The 23,769-nt window shown below is 54.0% G+C and overlaps 1 protein-coding gene across 2 annotated transcripts; it reads right to left on the bottom strand.

Moving 5' to 3' along the window:
• Positions 1-12,578: 12,578 nt before the first annotated feature.
• Positions 12,579-23,769, bottom strand: TOB2 (transducer of ERBB2, 2). 2 transcript variants are annotated; one of them, XM_045554815.1, is made up of 3 exons: positions 23,558-23,769; positions 22,190-23,364; positions 12,579-16,528 (listed from the first exon to the last, which is right to left on the bottom strand). In XM_045554815.1, the coding sequence occupies exon 3, from the start codon at positions 16,429-16,431 to the stop codon at positions 15,394-15,396; it is 1,038 nt and encodes a 345-aa protein (XP_045410771.1). In that variant the 5' UTR covers positions 16,432-16,528; positions 22,190-23,364; positions 23,558-23,769; the 3' UTR covers positions 12,579-15,393. The 2 variants fall into 2 exon arrangements, with proteins under 2 accessions (XP_045410771.1, XP_045410770.1); XM_045554814.1 differs by having other exon boundaries at positions 22,190-23,769.

Genomic DNA, 23,769 nt, shown 5'->3' with positions numbered 1-23,769 from the left:
TCAAGGGTCACAGCATCCCCCAGGGACATGGGGGTGTTGGTGGTGACAATAATATAAGGCAAAAGGGCTGCTGAGGTTTTGGGGGATCCTGAGCTGATGCTGGACTCTCTCCACACCCACTAGTCCTCCCACGGGGTTTTCTCTGCAATACTCTCTCCCAGACCAGCCGAGCCAGCTGCCCCCTCCCCCACTCCAATCCTGATGGCCCTGCCCAGACACCGGAGAGGCCCCTTTCTTCCTGGAGGCCCTCCCAGATGCCCCATCAGAGATGGCTTCTCCCTCATCCTCCCCTGCATCTCTGGACTTGTGAGCCACATGGGGGCAGGGCCCACATCTGATTCCTGGGCCCCACAGTAGGGCTGCCAGGGTAAAGATCCAGTGAGTGCTTGCACAGGGACAATAATAATAATAATAATAATAAAATCTTCTACTGGTTGAGTGCTCACTAAGTGTCAAGCCTTGTGCTCAGTATTTTTTAGGCATTTTCTCCAGCAGGTTTTCCCATAATCCTCCCTGTGAGTTACATCCTATTATTAACCCCATTTTACAGGTGAGAACACTGAGGCAAAGAGCAGTAAAGTGACTTGCCCAAGGTCACACAGCTAAGAAATGCTACAGGCAGGATTCAAACTCAGATCTATCTGGGTCCAGAGTCTGCACCCTTATCCTCTATGTTGCACTGAACTGAACTGTCAAGAAATGGAGATTCCCAAACTGGCCTTGGACTACTGAGAGAAAGAATCTAAAAAAAGTAAAAAGGAAAAAAAGAAATGGAGATTCTAGGGACTTACTCTCCTAGGCAGTAGTGGTATCAAAGACAGACCAACAACTTGGCCGGCTGGCTGGGCAAGGTAGGTCAATCTCACCCCTCATGAAGCTGGAGGACAGATACCCTAGATTCCTGCCACTGCCCAAGTCACCCCTCCCCTTGACCTTTAGTTTCCTCATTTGTTTTTGGTTTTGTTTTTTGAGACAGGGTCTTCCTCTGTTGCCTGGGCTAGAGTGCAGTGGCATCATCAGAGCTCACCACAACCTCAAACTCCTGGGCTCAAATGATCCTCCTGCCTCAGCTTCTCGAGTAGCTGGGACTACATGCATGTACCACTACACTTGGCTAACTGTATTTTTTGTAGCGATGGGGTCTCACTATGTTGCCCAGGCTGGTCTACAAACTCCTGGCCTCAAGCAATCCCCCTACTTTGGCTTCCCAAAGTGCTGGGATTACAGGCATGAGTCACCGCACCGGGCCAGTTTCCCCATTTGTTTAAAGAGGATTCTGGCCCTTGCTGAGCTTCCTGGAGCAGCTTCGAGGATACAGATTCAAGGCTGACATTTTCCACTGTTTCTTTGCAGTAGAACCTCATTTTCAGCTACAATCTTATCCAGAAGGCCAACATATGAAACAGATAAAAGGGATGTTTCATCAGCATAAATTTCCAAACTCAAGGTGGTAACAAGTCCTTAGTCTAAGTCACTCAAGAGGGTAAGTGTGTGACATTTGTGATGGACACACCCTGCCCAGCGTGTTGGTGAAGGCTGTGGTGCTGCTGGACACTACCTTAGCACTCAGTCTACTTCTGCAGCTTGTCTGGGCTATATAGCACCAAGAAAGATTTGAAGCCTGCAGTCCAAAAAAGCTGTTTGAAAAAGATGAATTCCAGCCAAGCTTTGGTGACAGCTCTAAGGCACCAGCCAGGGATTCCGGTGTCTATAGAGCCCCTCTGATGATCCCTGGCCCTGACTGTGGGATCTGGGCAAGCCCCTTGCCTTCTCTGGGCTTCGGGATCCCCCTTGGAGGCAAGAGGGAGCTGGGGTCCACCTCCAGGGGCCCATCTCTTTACTTGGCAGGTCTGAATTCAATGATTAGAGGCACCTGGCACATGATCGCAAACACCTGTGCAGGTCAGCAACAGTGTGTGTAGGGAGTCCTTTGAGGACTAAGCTGGGGCCCAGCTTGGATGTGGGTACTGGGCAGGCAGCCTGAGGTAGGGTAGGATGGGTGGGGGTAGGGAGCTCACCAAGGCCTGAGAGTTTAAAAATAAATCCTATCAGCCTGGTGTCATCACCGGGGCACAGGATGTCCCTGGCAGGGGCTGGGGGTGGCAGAGGGGACATGGGAGGGGGAGGGAGGAGGGGGTCCTGATTTGCCCTGTGTCTGGGAGCTGTATGTGTTTGGAGAGAGCCAGCCTGGGTTGTTCTGGGCAGAGGGGCTCCCATAGCCCCCTCCTCCCTCAATACTTGGGAGCGTTCTATTTTGCATCTGAGAAAGCTGAGGCCCAGAAAGGTTGTGACATGCCTGAGGCCCTGCTTTGAGAGATCTGGCAGCTCCAGACTCCAGCCAGCAGTGCGGGTTCTCAGGTCGTGATTCTTTGAGGCCTGGGGGACACCGCTGGGAGGAGGATCCTTTGGGAGAGCCCCCTGGAAGGAGGGCAGGGGATGCACCAAGTGAGCAGATGCCTAGCACTGTGCTTGACGGGGCCGCTCAGAATACACAGGCTCCTCTTGCCCACACCGGCCTCTGCTCCACATGCTGGCCCTGAGCGGGCCTGGGCAGGGATTAGCACTCAGGGATTCGATGAGGAAACTGAGACATAGGGGGACAAAGTAGACTGCTTCAGGCCACAAAGCAAGCATATCATGCCTAGCTGGGATGGTGTCTGGTCTTCCCTGGAAGTCCCCAGCTTAAGGTGGAGCCAAGGCAAGGGAAGATGGGTTGCCATGGGGATAAGGGATGGGCTGGGGTGGGAGAGGGCCCTGTGCCTCTGCTCCTGTGGCTTCCCTCCCATCCCTTCTCCTCCTCACCCCTCCTCCTGCTGTGCTCAGGGAGCGAAGTCCAGCCCCCTCGCCTGGCTAAGAGTCTCCTGCACATCCAGCCTCATCTCCCACCAAACCAACACACCAACACAGGCTAAGCCGCTAAGCCTCAGGCTCACTGTAGGGCTCCTGGATCCCTAAAGCAATTGCTATTTCAGGCCTCTGAACAGTTGAACAAGCTGTTCCTGCCGCCTGGGATGCCCCCTCTGGAATCTTCCCCAGTAACTCCTGCTCATCCTTCAAAATTGAGCTCTGGGGCCGGGCGCGGTGGCTCACGCCTGTGATCCTAGCTTTAGCCCTCTGGGAGGCCGAGGCGGGTGGATCACTCGAGGTCAGGAGTTCAGGACCAGCCTGAGCAAGACCCCGTCTCTACTAAAAATAGAAATAAAAATTATCTAGACAACTAAAAATATATATAGAAAAAATTAGCCGGGCATGGTGGCGCATGCCTGTAGTCCCAGCTACTGGGGAGGCTGAGGCAGTAGGATCGCTTAAGCCCAGGAGTTTGAGGTTGCTGTGAGCTAGGCTGACGCCACGGCACTCACTCTAGCCCGGCAACAGAGCGAGACTCTGTCTCAAAAAAAAAAAAAAAAAAAAATTCAGCTCTGGGCCCTTGGTGCTCCATCAGACCACGGTCGCGATCATGATTGTGGATCGTTGTACGTCTGCTGCCTCCTCTCTTCCCGTCCCAACAAATATTTTAGGGCAGGAACTGTATTTTATCCATCTTTGCATGCCCAGTGTTTAGCTGATACCTGGAAAAAGGAATTAAATGGGGTCCTGATTTTGTCCCTTCCTCACTAGAGACATTGTCTAAGTCACAGCCCCCTCTCTGAGCCTTGTAAAATGAGGACAACAAGGTCCATTTTGCAGGGTTGCTGGAGGAAAGGGTCTACTGCATCACTTAGCAGGCATTAAAGGGCTTGGGGCAGGGGGTGCTCCCAGGCGTAACTGGCGAATTCTGGCCGTGGCCCCAGGCCAGGCTGTCCTCCACCAGCCCTCACTCGCTCTGCCCTATCAAATCCAAATAGGCGCAGGACCTGCCTGCCAGCCTCCCTCGATGCTCCCAAACCATAGAAAGCCACGGATTCCTCCAGGGAGCGTGTTGCAAATGCAGAGGCCCAGGCCTCACCCTCAGGAGGGCCCCTCGGAGGGGCTGGTGTGGAATCAGCTTTACTAAGCAGTCTCCCCGGGCAGGGGCAGTGATCCCGCTTGAGGGGAGCTTCCCGGGGAAGCCCACCATGACACCCTGACCCGAGAAGGAGGGAGAGCAAAGGCAGTAATGGCGGGACGCGGGCCCGGGATGACCTCAGGTGGCAGCTGCCTTCGGTCCTTTCCTCCTTCCCCAAGGCTGAGGCGAGCCAGCCCCGCCCGGGCCCTGAGCGAGGGCAGCGGGCACAGCCAGCCCGCGGCCTCCCGCCCTGCACCGCACCCGCCGCACAAGCTGCGTGCCGCGGGGCCGCCTCTCGGCGCGGGGCTCGCGGCGGGACGACGTGGATATAAATAACCGCGAGGACGAAGTCAGCGCTGCAACCGGGGCGGCCGAGGCGCGCCTCGCCGGGGAAGGGGCGCGCGGCGACACCGCGCAGAGCCCCGCGTCCCGAGTGGCCGCTGAGGCGGCCTCCGCGGAGGAGGAGGAAGAGGAGGGCCTGGGGGCCTCTAGGCCGAGCTCCCAGCCAGGGCAGGGCGGGAGCTGTGAAAATGCCCTCGGGGAAGGGCAAAGGGCTTGCAGGCTGCGGGGGCAGAAAGGACCCTGGAGGCCAGTGAGGGGCTCGGGCCGCCCCGCCAGCGGCCTCAGGTGCAGCGAGGGTCCCCCACCCCGGCTCCTCTCCAGGCCCAGGTCTCGGGCAGCTTGCCCAGACGGCGGGGTGACCTGGGCAGGTCGCAGCCCTCCCCAGCCTCGGTCTCCCCGGGTGTCCTCCCCACCCCCAGCCCCAGCGGGCTCGGCGGCCGGCACGGCGGGGCGCGGAGGGGGCCTGTTCTGGAGTCACGAGGACGGCACAGCCAGGCTGTTCGTGGGGGGGCGCCATCCACTCCCCTCCCCCTCCCGGCGCTGACGTGGCCGCCCCGCCCCCGCCGCCCGTTATGTAACTGCCCCCCCACCCCTTCCGCACCTCGCTGGGCGGGCAAGGAGGGGCCCGGGCCACCTTCTTGGCTCAGCTTCGCCTGGCTCCGCCCTCACCCCTGTCGCTTAGCATCCAAAGGGAAACTGAGGTCCCTTTCCAGCGGACCACCCCGCGGGGTGGGGGGATGGCTGTGACCGCCGTCGCTAGGATCCTTGTGTCCCCAGGAGAACCCAGACTGCGGTGGGAACCCCTGCTCCGTCTGTATGATGGTTTCCTCCCAGGCTTGGACATTTGGGGCTCTGAAGGCCCCCTGCTCAGGAAGCCTTATGCAGCCGCTCCTCCCACGCCATTGTGCCTGGGCCACCACGTGTCTTAAAGCCTTAAGTCTAGCGGTGAAGTTCTGTGGTGGCTGGTTTCTCCACCTTCCTCTGGGTGACCTTGGGCAGATTTTCCTCTCTGAGCCTAAGTGTCCCCACCTATTAAATGGTCCCTTCCGTCTAGTGTTGTAGACACATGTCAGCACCTGGTGAGTATTTAGCAAGGTAACTGTGGACTCTGTCTATCCCTCACCCCTCACCCCTCACCCCTCCCAGGGACTGCAGGCGTGCCCAGCACAGTCAGCTCACTGTGGACTTTGGCCTTTGCCCTGGGAGCACGTGGTCCAGGCTTGCCCTGTGGCCTGGCCAGCTGCTGCAGGTGGGGCTGGTGCTGTGTGGCCTCGCCAGGTGGGGAGGCTTCCCAGCCACCCTCTGTATAAGACCCCTGGGAGCACCTAAGGGTCCCCAGCAGCCCCACCCATGGTCTTACTTGCTGAGGTAGTCCATGCAACACCTGTTTTGAGCACCTACTAAGGGCAAGCTTTGAGATGAGGGAGTATCTCCCAGGCTTTCTCTGAGCTGATCAAACACTGTTGGAACTTTAGTCTCATCTGCAAAGGGAATAATCATACTTCCTTCCCTTCCCTCCTGCTCTGCCCTTACCAGCATGAGACGAAATGCCACTATCCCTACTCCCACTTATTGGCCTGGACTGTGAGCCCAGGGTGTTAGACTCATTTTAGCTTTGAACAATATAGGGAGAATTGGTGTCATTTTACCAACTGTCCTGCTTTGCCAGAGACTAAGGGGTTTTGGGGACTTACGACTTTCAGAGGGGAAACTGGGAGTTATCCTACCTCTAGGCCACACACCTTGCAAGTGACAGAATCCATGTTCAAAGTCTGGCTCCAGAGCCTGTGTGTGGCAGCACCAGACTGTATTGCCCCCAATAAATATTTGCCAAGTGAATGAATGCAAATGAATAAAAATGAATGCATTCCTCTCACTGTCCCCCAACCCTTCCTGAGCACCTTGACTCATGTGCCTGAATCTGAGTTTGGACTATGCCAGGAGTGTCCTGTGGGTGGCTGGGTATCTGGGTTCAACTGCTTAGTACCCCCCCAGGGTCCACCCAACAGGCCCTTACCCTTCTGCCTACGGGGGAGGCTGAGTTCCCACCTAGGGAGCCACTCAGCCTCTTAATATCACTGTCACTTTGCTTCTCGGAGCTCAGTTTCCTCACCTATAAAAGATCTGCCTGCCAGGTTACTGCCTGGATTTGGGACAATGTAGGTAAGGCTCTTGGCACCCAGGAGGCCCTTAATAAATAAATGTTACTGCTGCTTATTAATGTGGTAATAATAGCACACTTTACTCCAATAAATGCTCTCTCTGTGAGGGTCACTCTCCTAAATGCTTTTCATGCATTCATGCCCAAAGAAGTATTAATAGATGCCATTTTTCAGGTGAGTATCTCAGTTTCAGAGAGATTGTGACCTATCCAAGGTCACATAGCTAGTAAGGCACCAGGGCAGCATTTGCAGGGTTCTGCATTCGTGTAGAACTTAGCTCAAGTGATGGTAGTTATTGGTGATACGGAGAAACTGAGGCATGAGGTGGTGAGAGATTGCTGAGATTCCCTCAGGGCACCATGCCCTGTGGCCTCGAAGAGCTGGCTCTCCCCTTGCCAAGGTGGCAGGACAGGTTGTAAGAACAAGCCCTTTGCTCAGGCTGGGCTGCCCCCCCACCCGGTCGGCCGGCTGCCCGTGCCCTCTGCCAGCCACTGTTCCCTGTCGGCCAGCCAAGCTGTGGAGCAGTCCAGGACATTGTGTCCAGAGAGAGGGCCAAGCAGGCACCCCCTCCCGTGGCACTGACCTCCTGCTCCGCCCCTCTGGGCCTCAGGCCAACCTGGCTTGTTCCCAGCCCTGGTATGAGCAGGAGGACAGAGCTGCCCTCCCAGAGGCCAGGACAGCGCTTTAGCTCCCCCCACCTCACTTTGAGACTTGCTTAAGAGGGGTGCCCCTGCCCCAACCCATGCCCTCTCTCTGGAAGACACCCCAAGTCCCCAAGGACAGGCTCCCCAGACTGCCTCTCAGAGTGCAGCTGGGCTCCTGAGATGCTTGTTTCTATATCCTTAGTGTTTTTGCTTGGTGTCCCCAAACGCCAGCTGAGCCAAGGGGAGCAGCCTCCTTGCACAGAGAACCAGCCGTGTGGGGGCCCTGCACCCCGGTAAGCTGGCACAGCCTTGTCTCCCTGCTTTATAGATCAGAAAGCTGAGCTGCAGAGAGGGTGGGATTCATGCAAAGCCACACAGCCGTGAGCAGACTCCAGTGTAGAGACAGCAGGGCAGAAGTCTCACAGGGGAGGGGGCACACAAGAAACACGAGGGGCCCCTCTGGCTCCTTTGTAATTTCCAGGACTCAGTTTAGCTGTCACCTACTTAGATGCCCTCTCTCACCCCTGCCCTTGTAGAGGAGAGCTATTCTGTTTCCCTGAGGACATAACTCTGCATGGATTTTGTTTCTTTATCATATTTATTGTTTATCTTATCCAGTAGAATTCATAAGTCTTAGAGGGCAGGGACTTTGTCTTATTTCCGCTGCATCCCCAGTGCCGAGAACAGCGTCTGGCACGTGGTAGGGGCTCAATGCTTGTTGAATGAACCATGAATGCTGGTTGGGCCTTTCAGGCCTTTGGGTACTACTGGGCTTCTTGTTTTTGGTTTTTTTTAATTTTTTGAGATAGGATCTTGCTCTGTCATTAGGGCTAGAGTGTGGTAGTGTCATCATAGCTCACAGCAACCTCAAACTCTTGGGCTCAAGCGATCCTCCTGCCTCAGCCTCCTGAATAGCGGGGACTACAGGCATGTGACACCATACCTGGCTAATTTTTTTTATTTTTTATTTTTTGTAAAGACAGAGTCTTGCTATTGCCAAGGCTGGTCTGGAACTCCTGGGCTCAAGCAATCCCCCTGTCTTGGCCTTCCAGAGTGCTAGGATTACAGGTGCAAGCCACTGCACCCAGCCAATTCTCTTAACAGTGTCTTTCTAAGAGAAGTTCTTAATTTTCATAAAAGTCCAGTTTGTCAGTTTTTTTTTTTATGGATTATGCTTTTGGAGCCATATCTAAGAAATCTTTGCCTAACTCAAGATCACAAAGATATTTTCTTTTTTTTTCTTTTTTTTTTTCTTTGAGACAGAGTCTCACTCTGTCACCCTGAATGGAGTGCAGTGGTGTCATCACAGCTCACTGCAACCTCAAACTCCTGGGCTCAGCTCCTGAGTAGCTGGGACTACAGGCACACACCACCATTCCCAGCTAATTTTTTCTATTTTTTGGAGAGACAGGGTCTCAGTCTTGCTCAGGCTGGTCTCGAACTCCTGAGCTCAAACAGCCCTCCCACCTCGGCCTCCCAGTGTGCTCTCCATTAGCTTCCATCGCCCCCCTGAAAAGCCTTCCAGAGCTGGGTGGGAGGCTCCTCTGGCTTATGGCTCCCTGGGCTTCCTTCTGCCGTCGACTTGATGGTGTGGTGAAGCCATGATGCCCCCGGTTCGTCCTCCACCTGACTTTTCCACCACTAAATTGCTTCCCAAGGGCAGGGCCTGGCTCTGCTCCTGCAGCCAGTCCACACTCAGGGCCTGGCATAAGCTCCAGGAGGTTTGTCGATAGGGGTGGGAGAAAAGCTCTTTTACTGCCTCTGCCCTGAGGAGGTGACCTTATGGGGCAGGAAACTTAACTGGCACATTTAAGATAAAATTGCAACTCCCCATCTGGGCTTCAGGACCCATGGTGTGGCCCGGGCACCTCTTCTACCTCATCTGTGCCACATGCCTCTTGCTTGTTACCGGCCTTTCCATTCCCTGAGCACACTGTGCTGTTCCTGCCTCGTACACTTTGAAGTGTCTGGTCCTTCTGCGGCTGTCTCTGTTAAGCATGTGACAAGGGATATTGTACTTCAGATCGTAGGCTGAAAGCCCGCTCCTGCGAAGGCTTCCCTTGTCCTGTCCACCCAATCTTAAGGGGTCCTTGGGTCACTAGCCAGCATCACTGGTTGCAATTATTATTTTTAAAAATTTTTATTTTTAGAGACAGAGTCTGGCTCTGTCGCCCAGCTGGAGTGCAGTGGTGCAACCATAGCTCACTGCAGCCTCCAGCTCCTGGACTGATCCTCCCACCTCAGCCTCCTGAGTCGCTGGGACTACAGGCGTATGCCACCACCCCAGCTCTCATTGTGATTATCTTCATGTCTGGCATTTTCTTGTTTATTTGTTTGGAACATTGCTCCAGGAGAGCAGGAATTTTGTCTACTGTTCTCCTTTATTTTCCTCATGTTTAGAACAGTGTCTAGCACTTACGGGCCTCTATGTTGAATGCTGAATATTAAATGTTGAATATAATGAATCAGGCAAAGCTAGAAGAAACTAGATGTCCGGGCCTCTGGGCTGAGCCTCTTCTCCTGCCCAGACTTACCCAGCCCTGCCCCAGCCCAGTAGTGGTTTGATTATGTTTTTGTGTCTTGGGTGGGGAGTCCCGGCTGGTAGCATGTGGTCCTGCCTAGGGCTCAGCCTGTCATTCTTTCCTCCCCGCTCTGGGCAGAATGCCACAGCACAGGGGCCTCCACTGGCCCTCACCAGGGCTTGGGAGCCTGTGGGGCAGGAAGAGATGCTGGCACAGAGACCAGCCCAATGTCCTAGCTGGACAGAGGCCTACCCCACTGTCCTTCATTGTACAAATGGGTCAGATGTCAAGAGGGGCTCGAGGTTATACAGTGAATTGGCAGCTTTGAGGACCTAGAACTCATTTTTCTTGCTGGCAGTGAAATTCCCCAAATTAAGAACCAGAGTGGGCTGGGCACAGTGGCTCTGCCTGTAATTCTAGCACTTTGGGAGGCTGAGGTGGGAGGATGCTTGAGCTCAGGAGTTCAAGACCAGCCTGGGCAAGAGTGAGACACTGTTTCTACAAAAAATAGAAAAAAAATTAGCTGGGCATGGTGGCACACACCTGTAGTCCCAGTCCCTCAGAGCCTAGGGCAGGAGGATCGCCCGAGCCCAGGAGTTTGAGGTTGCAGTGGGCTATGATGACACCACTGCACTCTACCAGGGCAACAGAGCAAGACTCTGTCTCACACACACACACACACAAAAAAAAAATCCAGAGAATGAGCAGGCTCCCATTGCCCAGAGGCTTGGAGACTCCTGGCTGGTCCCAGCCTGTCCACAGCCCCTGCCTGGGCAAAACTTGGCAGAACTGTCCAGGCCCACGTAAAGGTAGAGGGAGTGTGCCACTCCACCCCCTGACTCACGCACGAGGAGGTGGCAATAGTGGGGACCAGAGAGTGGCAGCCCCTTGGCCTACAGGTGCTGAGTCAAGTGGGCAGTGACAAAGGGAGCAGGGTTCTCCCGCCACCATGACTCACCCCCACACATTTGTCTGCCTGTCCAGGGAGAAACTCCCAGGATGTTTTGGGACACACACAGAGGGCCTCAGCCCATCCCAAGCAGAAAGCTGGGCCCCTGGAGAGGAGGAAGAGAGTTGAGTGTACTTTGCAGGACACAGTCTTGCTGGGAGAAGCAGCTTCCCATGTTGGCAGAGGGCAGAACCGGGCAGCCCAGGCCCTGCTCTGAGAATGCAGTTTCCTGTTCTGTCCCAGCCTGGTCCTGCTGCCAGCCGGCTTGGGTTTCAGCCTGTCTGCTGATGCAGGGAAGCACACTGGGCTGGGTTGGCTGGTGGCCTGTAAGGATGGACCAGAATGGCCATGATGGTGAAAATGATACTTGTTGTTTACTGAGTTGTTTACTCCAGACCAGCCACTATGCTCAGCATTTTCCACCCATTATTTCATTTAATTTTGACAAGTAGGTACAATTATCATCCCCATTTTAGAGGTGAGGGAACTGAGGCACCAGAGTAGGTGGAGTGGTTTGCTTGAGGTCACCCTGCTCGGGAGTGGCAGGGCTGGAATTGGAAACCTACACTTCTAAGGGAGCAGAGTCCAGACTTCCCTGACCTGACCTGACGGGCAGCACCGTCCTGGCAGGTGCTCCCTGGGGAGGGGTGTGCCTTGCTCTCCTCCTTCAGGGCTCATTTGTACTTTCTTCACCACCTCCAGGAAGCCTTCTTGAATCTCTGGCTCCCAGGTCCCCTGTGCATACCTGTCCTGAAACTGCTTTCCCTCCTGTATTCCCAGGGGAGAGAGGATGCTCGTGGAGGATTTGTCAAGTGAATAAATGAGCCTTCTTTGGAGGAACTGTCTGAGTCTCCAGAATATTTTCTTCCTCTGCTGCGGGGCAGGGGCCCCAGACAGCCCTTTACCCCTTCAGGTCTCCCACGCCACCTCGTCAGAGCCGGTGTGTGGTGAAGAAGTGGAGGCATTAATGTATGGATGAGGCATCTCTGTGTCTATGCCAGGAGTGGGGCTCCCCACCCTGGGAGTATTTGGGAGTTTGCTCAAATCTGGAGTGTCCACACCTTCAGCTGGAGGGACTGGCCGGGAAAGTAAGTCTCAGCATCTGAGGTGGGCCTCACGCAGGGACTTCTGCTGTCTGAGGGCATGACAGGAAGTGGGAGCAGGTGACAGTGGGCACCTGCTGTGTTAGGAACTGTGTTTATATTAATAGAAATAGGAATGAGTGGGTGAGGGCCACCGGCCCCTGCCCTGGGGCCCATAGTCACCTCCGCCACCACCTCTGGGCTGGGACAGGGGGCAAGCAGCTCTCCTAGGGCATTAGTGAGGTGGGGGTCTCCTCAAGCCCCTCATTCTCCAAACAGGCCAACACTGATCCCTCCCCACCCAAGTACGTGAACTGGGCCTAGAAGCTCTAGGGTCAAATGTCCAGCCTCTGGGCAGGAGCCCAGGAGCCCTGATGTCCAGCCCCCTGCATGGGCCACTTGTCTTCCACAGAGCCTGTTGAGCAGAGGGAGGCCCTGGTCCAGGCTGATCAGCCAACTAGACACAAGGCCACTTCCAGGGGCCTCATTTTCCTCCGTGCTGACAGGGAGAAGCCCAGCCCACCCCCACGTTCCTGTCTAGTGCTTTGGGGTGGGCAAGTACTAGATTTAGAGCAGACTGGAGGCTGACCGCACCCCATCTCCACGAATAGGCGGTTCCTAAAAAGCCATGACTAGGTACCCCAGGCTCTGCTTCCAGCCCTGGCTCCACCACCTACTAGCAAGGAAACTGGGGCAGTTCCTAACCTTATGGAACCTGTTTCCAGTGTGGAAAGTGTCCTGTGTTGATGGGGTGAAAAAGGGGAACCAGGACAACTACGTTTACCCAGGGCTCAGTCACTGGGAGGACGATGATTGTTTTTCAAAGCCTTCAGGGCTTCTCTCCATCCCAAAAGGGACCCCACAAACAAAACAAGCCAGAAGCAGGCAGAAGGCTATTATATATCATGCTTTTAATACAAACTTAAAAAAATCTGGAACAATATAAACTGTACAGATTTGATCAATCTTTTTGTTTTTAAACTAAAATCTCTAAACACACCAATGTCCCATTCCAAAATATTGCACAACATTCTGAATACAAAATGCTTGATTGTATCCCTCCTTCACTAAAGAAAAAGTTCACTACCCTGCTCCCCCAGCTCCTCACTCGCCCTAGCACCCCCTTCCCATCCCTAGGGAGAAAACTCGAGTCTGCAGCACACTGCATTGAAAAAAAGACATCATCTGGGCTGACAGTTTACATTCTTCACAAGATAATCCACCTTTTGATTTGCTCCTGGGAAAGAGGGATAGAGAGAGGATGGGGAAAGGGGAGAAAGGTTTTATTCTCCTTTTTTTTATTTTAAAGTTTGTTTTTCCTGAAAAAATATGTTTCTTTCCTCTTTTTAAGAAAAAATCCTGAAAAGAAAATTACGTTTTTTACGTTAGAAATATACATATATTATATATACCTCTTACATTTTACAAATGTAGCAAATTATTCAATACAAACGGACACCAAAAAATGTAAAAAATAAAAAAAAAAGTTTTCCTACGAAACCAGGTAAATTAGTGCAGATTTGTTTTTGTTTTCTTAAAAAAAATAAAATTGAAGCAAAAATGCCTAGATTTGAGACAAGACAGACTGACCTGGGCCCAAGAGCCCAGCACTGGAGTCAGGCTCCCGAACACACATTTTTCTTCGTATTTCAAAAGACACAAAGGGGCTGGTCTCCCCCAGCTCCCTATGTGTGGTCAGGAATAAGCGACCTGGGTGCAGGTGGGTACCTGTGTGTGTGAGTAGGATGAGGGCCTAGAAGGGGAGTTAGGCGGCATCCAACCTTTCCTAGAGAGAAGCCATCTGCCTGGGCCTGTCACCTGTGTGGGAGCTGAGGAGGGAGAGCGTGGCCCAGACTGGGCTGGCCCCTGAGAGGTCTAGGGGAATAGATGGTGCTGAGCCAAGAAGCCAGGGCGTTGCCCGCTGGGGGAGGTAGAGCTGGTGCCCATCGCAAGGAGAGGAAGCTGGCAGTGTCTGTCTGGGCTGGACTCACTGCCACAGCAGTTGCCCACTTGGGGTCCCTGGGGAGGATGCAGTGCCAGGGGCTTTGGTGCTTTCTAGTGATGGGACCCTGATGCCAAGTGCCCCACTTGCCAAAGCATCATGGCATGGAAGCTGGCCCCCCAGGGCTGGAGAAGCCACCTCGCTGCTAGCAGAGGCAAAGGAGCAAGTGCTCTTCTATGTCCAAACACAACAGCTGGGATGGCCAAGTGGCTGTCCAGCCAGGCTGGCCCAGGACACCACTCCTGGGCATCTAGGTCCAGTGGGGCTGGGTCAGGGCAGTGAGAGGGGATGGCAAGAGGTACCAAGGAGCTCTCAATCAGGCAGGGGCACAAAGGTACTAAAATAACACCTACAACCCAAATACCAAAGTCTGAATTCAAGGCTCAGTACTGTCCACTACAGGCACTGGCTCCAAACTCCCACCCTACCTCCTTGCAGCCTCCAAGGGTGCTCAGGTGAGCAGTTTCCCTGCTCCTGGGCTAAGGTCACACAACAGGAGGGTGGAAGTCCAGGGACTTTTTTTAGGCATCAGAGGCTCACGTATTCCCTCTGCCTTTCAGAGCTAACCTTTTTTTTTGGTCAAAAACAAACCAAAGTGCAGATTCCTCTGCAGCCTGGAAACCAGTTCCTTCTGCAGTGCCTTCCCCTGGGAGTGTCTCAGGCTCAGGTGCAGCGTCACCCCACCACATGTACTGCCCTGCAGAGGCCTGACAACCACCCCCAGCCCATTCCCCAGCCTCACACATAAATAAGCACTTGCTGCAGCCCAGGATCACATCCAGAGGGAAGTTTCACATGGCTTGGAATCCTTTAAAAAAGGACAGCAAACCGTACGTGCACGCACGCGCGCGCGCACACACACACACACACACACACACGCCCCACCCACAACCTCAGGCCCAGGGAATAAGGACCTGCATGAGAGAAAGAGGCCACACATATCAATGGCCAGGTCCCCAGGGCCATGATGATGGTCTGGGCCAGGAGGGGATGGTGGGGCCACAGGACAGAGATGAAAGGAATTCAATGAGACAAAGTGCTAACCTCTCTGTAGTCACAGACATCAGCTCAAGGGGGAGGGTAGAAGTGGCCTGCAGCTCCCTGGGGCCCAGCCTGAAAGGGAATAGGGGCTGGGGTCAGACCTACTGGGTGGCAGGGCCGGAGAAGGCCTGCTGAGGTTGGATGGCTTTGAATGCGAGGATAGCTGAGTGACAGAGGCAGTGACACGGGCCAGCCTCTCCCCATTCCAGGGAGGGCCAGGCTCCAGCTGCAGCTCTTCCTTCCCTGTGAGCTTGGACACACCAATCCTAAACCAGGAGTGTGAAGGAGGGAGGGAGGAATAGGGAGCAGCAATTCACATCTGGACCATTCTTAGCACAGGAAGCCACTAATTAAAGATGTCATATAGAAAACTACATGTAAAAAAAAAAAAAAAGAAATATAAAACCCAAACCAACCAAATAAATCAGAGGCAGGCAGGCAAACGGTGGGGGGTGCGGGGTGGAGGGTGGTGAGTTAAACACGACTCGGTGCTTTGGGAGTCCCCCCGCCCCACTCCATGCCCGGGCTGGATCTTTTTCTAGAAGCGAGAGTGAGAAGATTGGAAATCTTTTTGTATATTTTTCTTTTCCTCTTTTTTTTGGCCTTTCCTTTCTTTTCTCTTTTCTGTGGTCTTGGGTGCTCCTGGCCCTGGGTGAGGGGATGGTCAGTTGGCCAGCACGACGGGCTGGAACGGCTGGCTGGGATACTGCATGGTGTTCAGGTTGTAGCTGAGGCCTTCCACGAAGGGTGTCTTCTCCAGGAAGAGGCTGTTGGCACCACCTCCAAATACCTGGGCCATGTCGAAGCTGCTGCTGTTGCAGGTGCCAGCCCCACTGCCCCCAAAGGGGGCTGGGGTACCACTGCCCTGGCCATCAGCTCCATCAAAGAATAGGCTAGGCGAGCCACTGCCGTTGTACACGAACTCCTTGGCATTGGGCGAGAGCTGAGACTGAGGAGCTGGGTTGGCTGTGATGAAGTTCAGTGAATGCATAGACAAAGAGAGGCTCTTGTGCTTCAGCAGGTTGTTGGTGGGTGAGCGAGCCATGCGAGGCTGCTGCTGTGGTGGCTGCTGGCCACTTGCCCCACTGCTGGCCACAGCCCCCCCACCTGCTGCCCCACCACCCTTCTTCATCTTGGTAGAGCCAAATTTGGTGGCAGCGAAGGAGGCGGTGGTGAAGGTGATGGGCTGGGCAGATCGGGGGATGAAGGTGGGGCTGGGCGACTGGCCAAAGGATGGTGATGGGGAGTTGGACAGGGAGCTGTCCTGGCTGCCGATGGGCACAAACACCTGGGCGTCAGGGTTGAAGCTGCTCTTGATCTCCTTGTCCAGCTCTGGGGCACCACAGCCCTCACTATCATCCAAGTATAGCACTTTGACAGCCCCCTTCTCACCAATCTGGTAGGACACCTCGAAAGGGTCAATCCAGACGCTCAGCTCCTCAGGCACATTGGCCCGCACATCCTCCACCGCCAGGCCACTCCGCTTGGCAGCCAGCTCCACCACGGGGTCCACCATCTCCCCAATGTGGACACAGCGGAAGCCAGAGCCCTTCAGTGGCTTGTCAGGGTACCAGTGGCCTTCATATTTCTTTTTCAAAAGCCGCTCTAGCTCTTCCCCAAACAGGTCTGCCCGGCGTCGGGGCAGCTTGTTGTACAAGTAGGAGATGATGAAGTTCAGGGCCACTTTGATCTCCAGCTGCATGGTCCTTTCCTAGGCAGAGAATCAGCACAGGGCACGTGTACAGGCCAAGGGCAGTGGAAGGAGATACAAGGTGGGCAGCCTTGGGCTCCGGACAGCTCTGGGAAACAAGAAAGGAGAGGCACAGTGAGTAGATATGTAGAAAGTTGGTGGTGACCAACCGCAAAGGGCAGACAGAAGAAAAGCACCAACTTGGGATCACACAGACCCAGGGACCCATTTTTGCTCCACCAGTGGCTAGCCTAACTGCATGACTGTGGGCAAGTCACTTTCTTCTGAGCCCGAGTTTCCTCATCAGTAAGATGAGCTATTATCAAGGTAGCTCAAGGATGTAAACAGCCTCATGCTGTACCCGGCAAATTAGTAGGCCTTTGATAAAGTTAGCTATTATTTTAAAGTGATTCTAAAGAAACAGAGAAGCTGTGGATTCCACCATTTTGAGAAATTCAGGTCACTGTATGAGTGACACCAAAAAAAAAAAAAAAATCAAGTCCCTAATGCAGGTGGAGAAGGGAAGGCTCTTGCTGTTTCCACTATATTGCAGTGAAGTCATGCCCCCAAACTGTCACAGGCCAAGATGTAAGTGTAAAATCTTTAGTTGTCCGCCTTAAATGGAAAGGGACACAGGTCACTGAACAGGAAGGAGCACTGCCAACATTTTACTGGGTGCTTGGCCTCCAGTCACATCCATCTGTCACCCAGGACCCCATGGGTATGTACGCGTTCTGGCTCACTCTGGGTTTATAGAACTGATTTAGGAACTCCAGAGTGACCAAGGCTTGCATTTGCATCCAGAGAGCCTCCAAGAATAAGATGAGGGCATGAGCCCCAGGGAAAAGGCAAGTAAGCCTCGTCACAATCAGAGATGTAGGCCAAAAAGGGAACAACTGACTGGGGATGGCCCCAGGGAGAGGGAAGCAGAGCCCGGTAGGCCAGCAAAGAGTTAAGAGCAGCACTGGTGTGGCCTAGGAGAATCTCTGTAGTTTCTGGCAAGGGTGTATGTGATGAGGGTGGCAGAAGAAATTTTCCATCACCCTGCAGCCTCCAGCAGGGACCCATCACCACTCAGTCTCCCAGGGACTGTCTGACCACCTGTCCTCGGCACCGGATCAGATTTATCAAGTGTTTGGAGATCCCTGGAGAGAAGGCAGCCCAAGAGAAACACTCAGATTGTTATTTTGGGATTCTCTCACAGCCAGATCCCACTGAGGTCAAAAAGTTTTATTCCCTAGGCCTGGGCCAGCCTCATGTCTCAGGAAGATGATCTGTGAGGTCCTGAGAGCCAGTGATCCTAATTTCACTTTCTCCAAATGGGCAGCTCCGGGCTCATGCTGGGGGAGAAACTGATCTGAAAGGGCCATCTCTAAGGGGCAGCAGGGCCAGAACATGTTCCTAACCAGACCACTCGGCAAGGCGGTGCTGCTGAGCTCAGCACAGAGACAAGATTGATCCATAATCCGTCAAGGGCATATTCTGTCCTGCAAAAAACTCAGGGCTAGATTTTGATTAAAATCCTTTCTGGATCCAGCATGAAGTATCCAGGGGCCAATTTTAGGCTTGGGGATCTTGAGTTTTTGAGAACACTTGCTCCAACACATTTCCTTGTAATTCTTAGGCCTGGGCCCATGGCTTCTAGAGACATTTTTAGGACCGAATCTCAGACAAAAATTTCTGGGGTTAACGTATCAGAGAAGATGCACTGTGTCAACCCAGAGTAGCACATGACAGTGGCCAAATCCAGTCTAACCCTCATTTCAGGTCTGAGGAACAGAGCTGTCACACGGGGAGTCAGCAGAGTCACCATAACTCTGCCCTTCTCCCCAGCCCTCCAGAAGAATGCTCAGGATGCCCTTCCCCCTGCCTCCAAAACAGACTTCATCTCCAAATGCCTGTTCATGATAACACAGATCAAATCCAGGATCCTTTTGGGTTTAAAAAGAAGGAGAATGGTAAAAATAATAAGGGCTGTTTATAAAAATAGGGCTAATCACTAGATGCAAAGCTAGCTGCCAGAACTGTGGGCCTCCTCTCAAGAATGGAGGCCTCAAAGGGCCACAGTGCTCTGCCAGACGTGTCCAACATGGAGCTGACTAAAAAGTTGTGAAGAAAGCTGACACCGGTTCCCTAAGAACAGGCATTTTCAAAGTGTTTGAAAAGTAAGACAGTTCTACTTCTCTGATCAGTTGGTAATAAGAAAAAAGAAAGGAAGAACAAAAAAGTAAGACAGACTGAAGTCAACATATGACACGTCTCCGAAGGCACCACATGTTCTCTTAAAATATGCCTCTTGGTATTTTCACCCATAGCAAAGGGCTTCTACACCTTTCTAGGCCTCCTCAAACTTCACCGCGTAATTGTCTTACAAGTTAACCACCCCTGAACAGTTCAGCCTCAAAATGGAAGCATTTTAAATGCAGGCCAAAGTCATTGGGAAATAAGCCTCCCACCCCAAAATACAATAGAACCACTGTCATCAGCCCTGCCTAGCTAACCATTTTCTGCAGCATAAGCAACTAAAGCTGCACACCAATTTATACCTCAGTGATGTTGTCGCACAAATAAGGACGCATATAATGCCACCTTTGCCTCTTTAATTGGAGAACAGGCCAGGCCAGATGGCTGTGGGGTGGAACCTTACAAAAATGCTGGACAGCCAGAATGAGATTTTCTGCTCTATCAGCTCAGGCTCTAATTTTGACTTCAAGAAGCTTATGGAACAGAAGATTAAAGCATCGGTGCTGTCTTTAGCTAAACATAGCAGTGACCATTCAGATGAGTTTGTTCATTTTTAAAAAAGCTACAAATTCTACAGTCTATATAGAAAATATTTATGGAAGTGCTGTAATATTAGGAAACTTAGATATAACTACCGTTCAAACAAAAGAAACAAGTAGATTCATTAAACAGCTGCAGAGGACTGACCTGGGCATAAAAGGCCAAAAAAAAAAGGGGGGGAAGTAAAGGTTAAATGTTTAACAATAGCAAAATCACCCCTTTGTCAATACATTAAAAAGTTGCAAATGTGAGAGTAAATTCTGTCCGATTTCACTAAGAATCTTATCCTCCTTCATTTGTTTACTTCCAGCAACAAAGTTAAACCTGGATTCAGATCCCTTGTGCTGACTTGTGTTTTAAAGAGTAAGTGCCTAAGACAAAGACAAAGATGGGGGAAGAAATGGGGCGTGAAGCTGGAAAGAGGCCTGAGTCAATGCAGATCCCAGAGAGAACTTCAGACGAAAATGTGGAGAAAGGCTTTTAAAGGAAAAAAAAGAGTTTTAAAGAGGAAAGGAATGATAATGGTGAAGGAGTCTATCTGGCCCAAACCTATAAAAATACCAGGCAGTGCAAAGCCTTAATATCCAAATCATCTTACAAGTTAAGCATTACAGCATTCAAATAAATGCGTGTGAAAAGGGGGAGAGGCCCTCAATTTTAACAAGGCTGGTAAGTGTCACAGACTGGGTGGACGCGAGTGCCTTGAAGCTGGCAGAGGAGTGAGAGGTGAACACAGGCAGCTCCTCAGGACAGGAGAGATGGGGATCTGCTCCACTACGCTGGTCTCCGCGGCCTGAACCTGTGTGTGGGTTTAAAGGCTTCCAGAACTTGTGCCGACCGAGTGCACCATGCCGCCCAGAGTCTCACATCGCCTTCCCTAAACATAGACCACTGGGACAACACTGGGTCTGACTTCAAGGCTCCTTTCGACTAAGAGCATCCTCTCCAGGACACTCGAGGTTTCTCAGAAGCCAAGACTCGACTCAACCCCAACGTAGGCGAGGAGGCGGGCAGCAGGGCGCGCTCTGCACTCTGGGAATCGTAGTCCTCAGTGTCCCCAGCACCAGGGTGGAGCAAGTGACCTACTTTCTCTGCACACTACACTTCCCTGGGTGCTTTGCGAAGGCTCAGCCGGCCGAACTACGCATGCCCGGTAAGGGGAGCCACCAAGGGCTGGACAACCGAGGAAAAGTTTCCGATGCACATGCGTGCTGGAGCTGACGGGCGCCCAGCACCCCCATCGCCTAATGCATTTCATACAAATTCTACCCACAAGGCCTACTCCCCGTATTGTATCACCGCACCGTATCCACTTCTAGGCTCTAGGAGAGGCCGAACTTTTTCCCCTTTTCCCTTCATCACCTCTCTTGACTCCTGAAATAGGGGTCCTGTTTCTAATGAGTTTTTTCTGGGTGTAGGGGGTGAGCTGGCATAGATAAGGTCACGTCCCCGTCCTCCCCACTCCCCAAAATCTGAATTCCATGGGCTGGGCGGTGCGTCTGGAGTTGCTGTAGGGTCGGTAGATTCAAAGAGAAAAGAGCCTTTTTCACCTCATGTCCAGCGGGCTAGGCTCCAGCACCTCCACAGCCGGGACAGGAAAGCCAGAAAGCAAACCCAGTTCTCCCGTCGTCTTGGCCAAAGAAATTCCCAGTTAAGCTGTGGGGAGGCGCCGGTCGACAATGAGAAGGCCCGACGCCAGCAGGGGCCAAGCCTCACCCCACTTCTAATCTAAGTCTAAGTAATCAGACCCGGGCGAGGGAAATGGGAAAAGGTTCCCGAGTAGGGAAGGAAAAACTGTACATCTGACACCTGAACATCTTCTAATACTTAAAATTCCGTGTGTGTCTGTCTCCTCCCACTTCAAGGCCTGCTCCTGAACCAGACTTACCAGATCCTCAGCAAAGCTCCCCTACTGGGTGTTAAACCTCCCTAATCCTTCCTCCCACACAAGCTTCTTTTCCCCTATGCTTCAGAAAGGGACGGGGGCAGGCGCCCAAGAAACCAGCAGGGGTGTTTTTCTGCTGGGAAATCAGAGATGAAGGACCCACTCCCCGGGCAGGGTCACAAGGGAGAGAGAAATGTTAGATACTGAGCCGGCACCCAAGACCTCATCAGCTGTTCCCAAGTTGAAGCTTGCTGTGTGGCGTTCTGGTTCCTCCTTGGGGAGGGAGAGGGTCTGCCGGCCGCCCCTCCTCTCTCTGTACCCTCCTTCCCTTCCCCAGATTTCTGGTCAAGGGCACAGTTCACGCTCTGGACAGGAGGGGAAGGAGTTTAGGAGTCGGGCCTCCCAGACACCTCACTGAAACCAACCAGAATCCACTCACTGGTGCTGCTCTATGGGTACTTTTTCCACCTAGTTTTCCCTTAAACGCTGAAGAGTATAAAGAGCTTAAGCCGAAACGTTGAATTCTGGCTCACTGGCCCAAGGACAGTCTCCACTGACCGGTCCCGTTGCAAGAAAGGAGGTGTCTGACCTCCATCCCTCAGGCTCCACAGAGCCAGAAATAAATCCTACTATTACCACCCTTCTTCCCCACACACGGTTTGAAAAGCAGCAGAAAAACAAGGCCTGGATCCCCTTCCTTCCTCTGATTTATTATTTAACAGTCGGGGGAGTTATGTTTCTTTGGAGAACAAGGAAAATCTAGCGAGAATCTGGGATATGAAGAACTGGGGAAGACAGGGAAGGGAGGAAATGCACCCCACCCAGGAAGGGGCCACACTTGGAACTGGAAGCGAAGGGACTCTTGGGTACCCCAGGATCAGAAGTGGCATGAGGGGAAGATAAGCACAAGGAAAAAGGGAGGGGGCGTCGAGAAGGAAGGAAAAGGGGAAAGGAAAATGCTGGCCAGGCGGGGGGAAGGGAGGCGGCAGCAACGTGGTATCCAGCAAAGAGAAGTGCGGGAGTGGGGCGGGGAAGGGGGAGGCGGTCGGGCCACTTGGATCTCAGGGTGGTCCCCCGCCCGAACGCCCCCCATTCACTCACTCGGGTCTCCGCGGAGGCTGGGCGCTCTGCCGGCCGCGGGGCGGCTTCTCCCTCCAGGGTGGTCCTGAGCGCGGGGCGGAGTCGCTCTCCCTTCCTTCCCGGGCGCCACCGGGCCGGGGGCCGATGTGTCCTTTTCGTCGTTGAGGGTCGGGGGACGAACGAGGAGGGGCTTATGGGCTATGACTCTCAATAATAATTCTTTAGGCTTTTTGGAGGTTGGGATCGGGGGCGGGGGGACGGAGGGAGGGCGGGCCGGCTGGCAGCGACGGCGCGGGGATGGCTGGCGCGGGGATGGCGGACCCGAGGGTGGCTCGTTTCGCGGGGCGGAGGACGGTCGGGGTTTTGGCCGGCGGGCGGTCCTATCCTTCTGGCCCTTGTCGCCCCAGCCACTCGCTTCCCTCCGCCGACGACCCACACCGTACCGCGCCCCAGCCCGAAGTGAGCAAAGTCAATGAAAAGTTTCACCCTTAGCAACCCTGCGCACGGATCCGGCTTCTCCACCCCTGCGTGATGCGTCCCTCCGCCTTGCAGGGGCGGGGCCGGGCGCCCGGCCGGGACTACTTCCCCCGCCGGCCGCGCCTTAACCCTCTCGTGCCGCGCGTCCCGGGCTAACGCCGGCTCCCAGCCCCGCGCCCTCTGTTTTTCAGCAAGTCTGGCCGCCTTTCCCTCCCTCAAAGCGTGCGCTGTAGTTATTTCCTGCCCCAAGCCGCTCTCTGAACTCGTGCTCATCGTATTAGGGGTTTCCCCAAGTAGTGCGCTCCGTGAGAGCGGGGCCCGCCCGGGACAGGGCTGTTCACGGGCCAAGCACACAGGGGACGCTCACTTTAGCTGTGTTGGATGGATGAATGTCGCGGGAAAGAGGACGGTCTCGCCGGGCCCTGCGGGAGCTCTCCCCGCTGAGTCTTCAGCCCAGCAGCCGCCTCGGCGCTGACGGTTCGGACATTTGCCCGAACCGTTCCCCCGTGGCTTCCCTCCATCCCTGGGCGCCTGGCCTTCCCGCAGCTCTCGCATCGCCCGTTACGGTGTCTTCGCGGGTGGGGAAGCTCAGGGAGTAACGCGGACTCTGGAAGCTTTTCGGACCTGAACTCGCGTTGGCCCGAGTCTTCCGAGCGCCTCATGCCTCGTCGAGGGACGGTCAACGGGAGGGCCAGGAGGAGACTGGAGTGTGGGACATGCTGTGCGGGAGGAAGAGGAGCCGAGGAAGAGCCCGACGGCCAGGGAAACGAACCGAGTGCTACAATTAACCCTCCATTCGCTCTTTCTGGTGTCCCGTTCCCGCACAAGGGCGGCCCCCCTCTCCGGACGCCCAGGTTATCTCTTCCCGGCTGGCGACCCCCACATGGGACACAAGGGAGAGAGCCACATTACTGTTCTTGAAGTAACAGCTCTGCCGGCGCGGGGTGACGCCTGCCCGTGCAAGGGGTGGCTGAGGAGCAAGGCTCGCTGAACCCGAGACGGGGCGCGCCAGGCCTGGCCACGCAGGCCACTCTGCCTCTTTGTGACTGTGCGGGACGCAGAGTTGGGGGGAGCGAAGCTTGTGCTCTGAGGTCACAGGCAGACTGGACTGCCAGACGGCGAAG

Source organism: Lemur catta, chromosome 6 (genome assembly GCF_020740605.2).
Source record: "Lemur catta isolate mLemCat1 chromosome 6, mLemCat1.pri, whole genome shotgun sequence".
Classification (NCBI taxonomy): domain Eukaryota; kingdom Metazoa; phylum Chordata; class Mammalia; order Primates; family Lemuridae; genus Lemur; species Lemur catta.
This window is presented reverse-complemented; position numbering and strand designations above follow the sequence as displayed.

What these genes read in the sequence shown, in the direction of transcription:
- TOB2 (XM_045554814.1), bottom strand. Translation starts at nt 16,431, where the DNA reads ATGCAGCTGGAGATCAAAGTGGCCCTGAACTTCATCATCTCCTACTTG.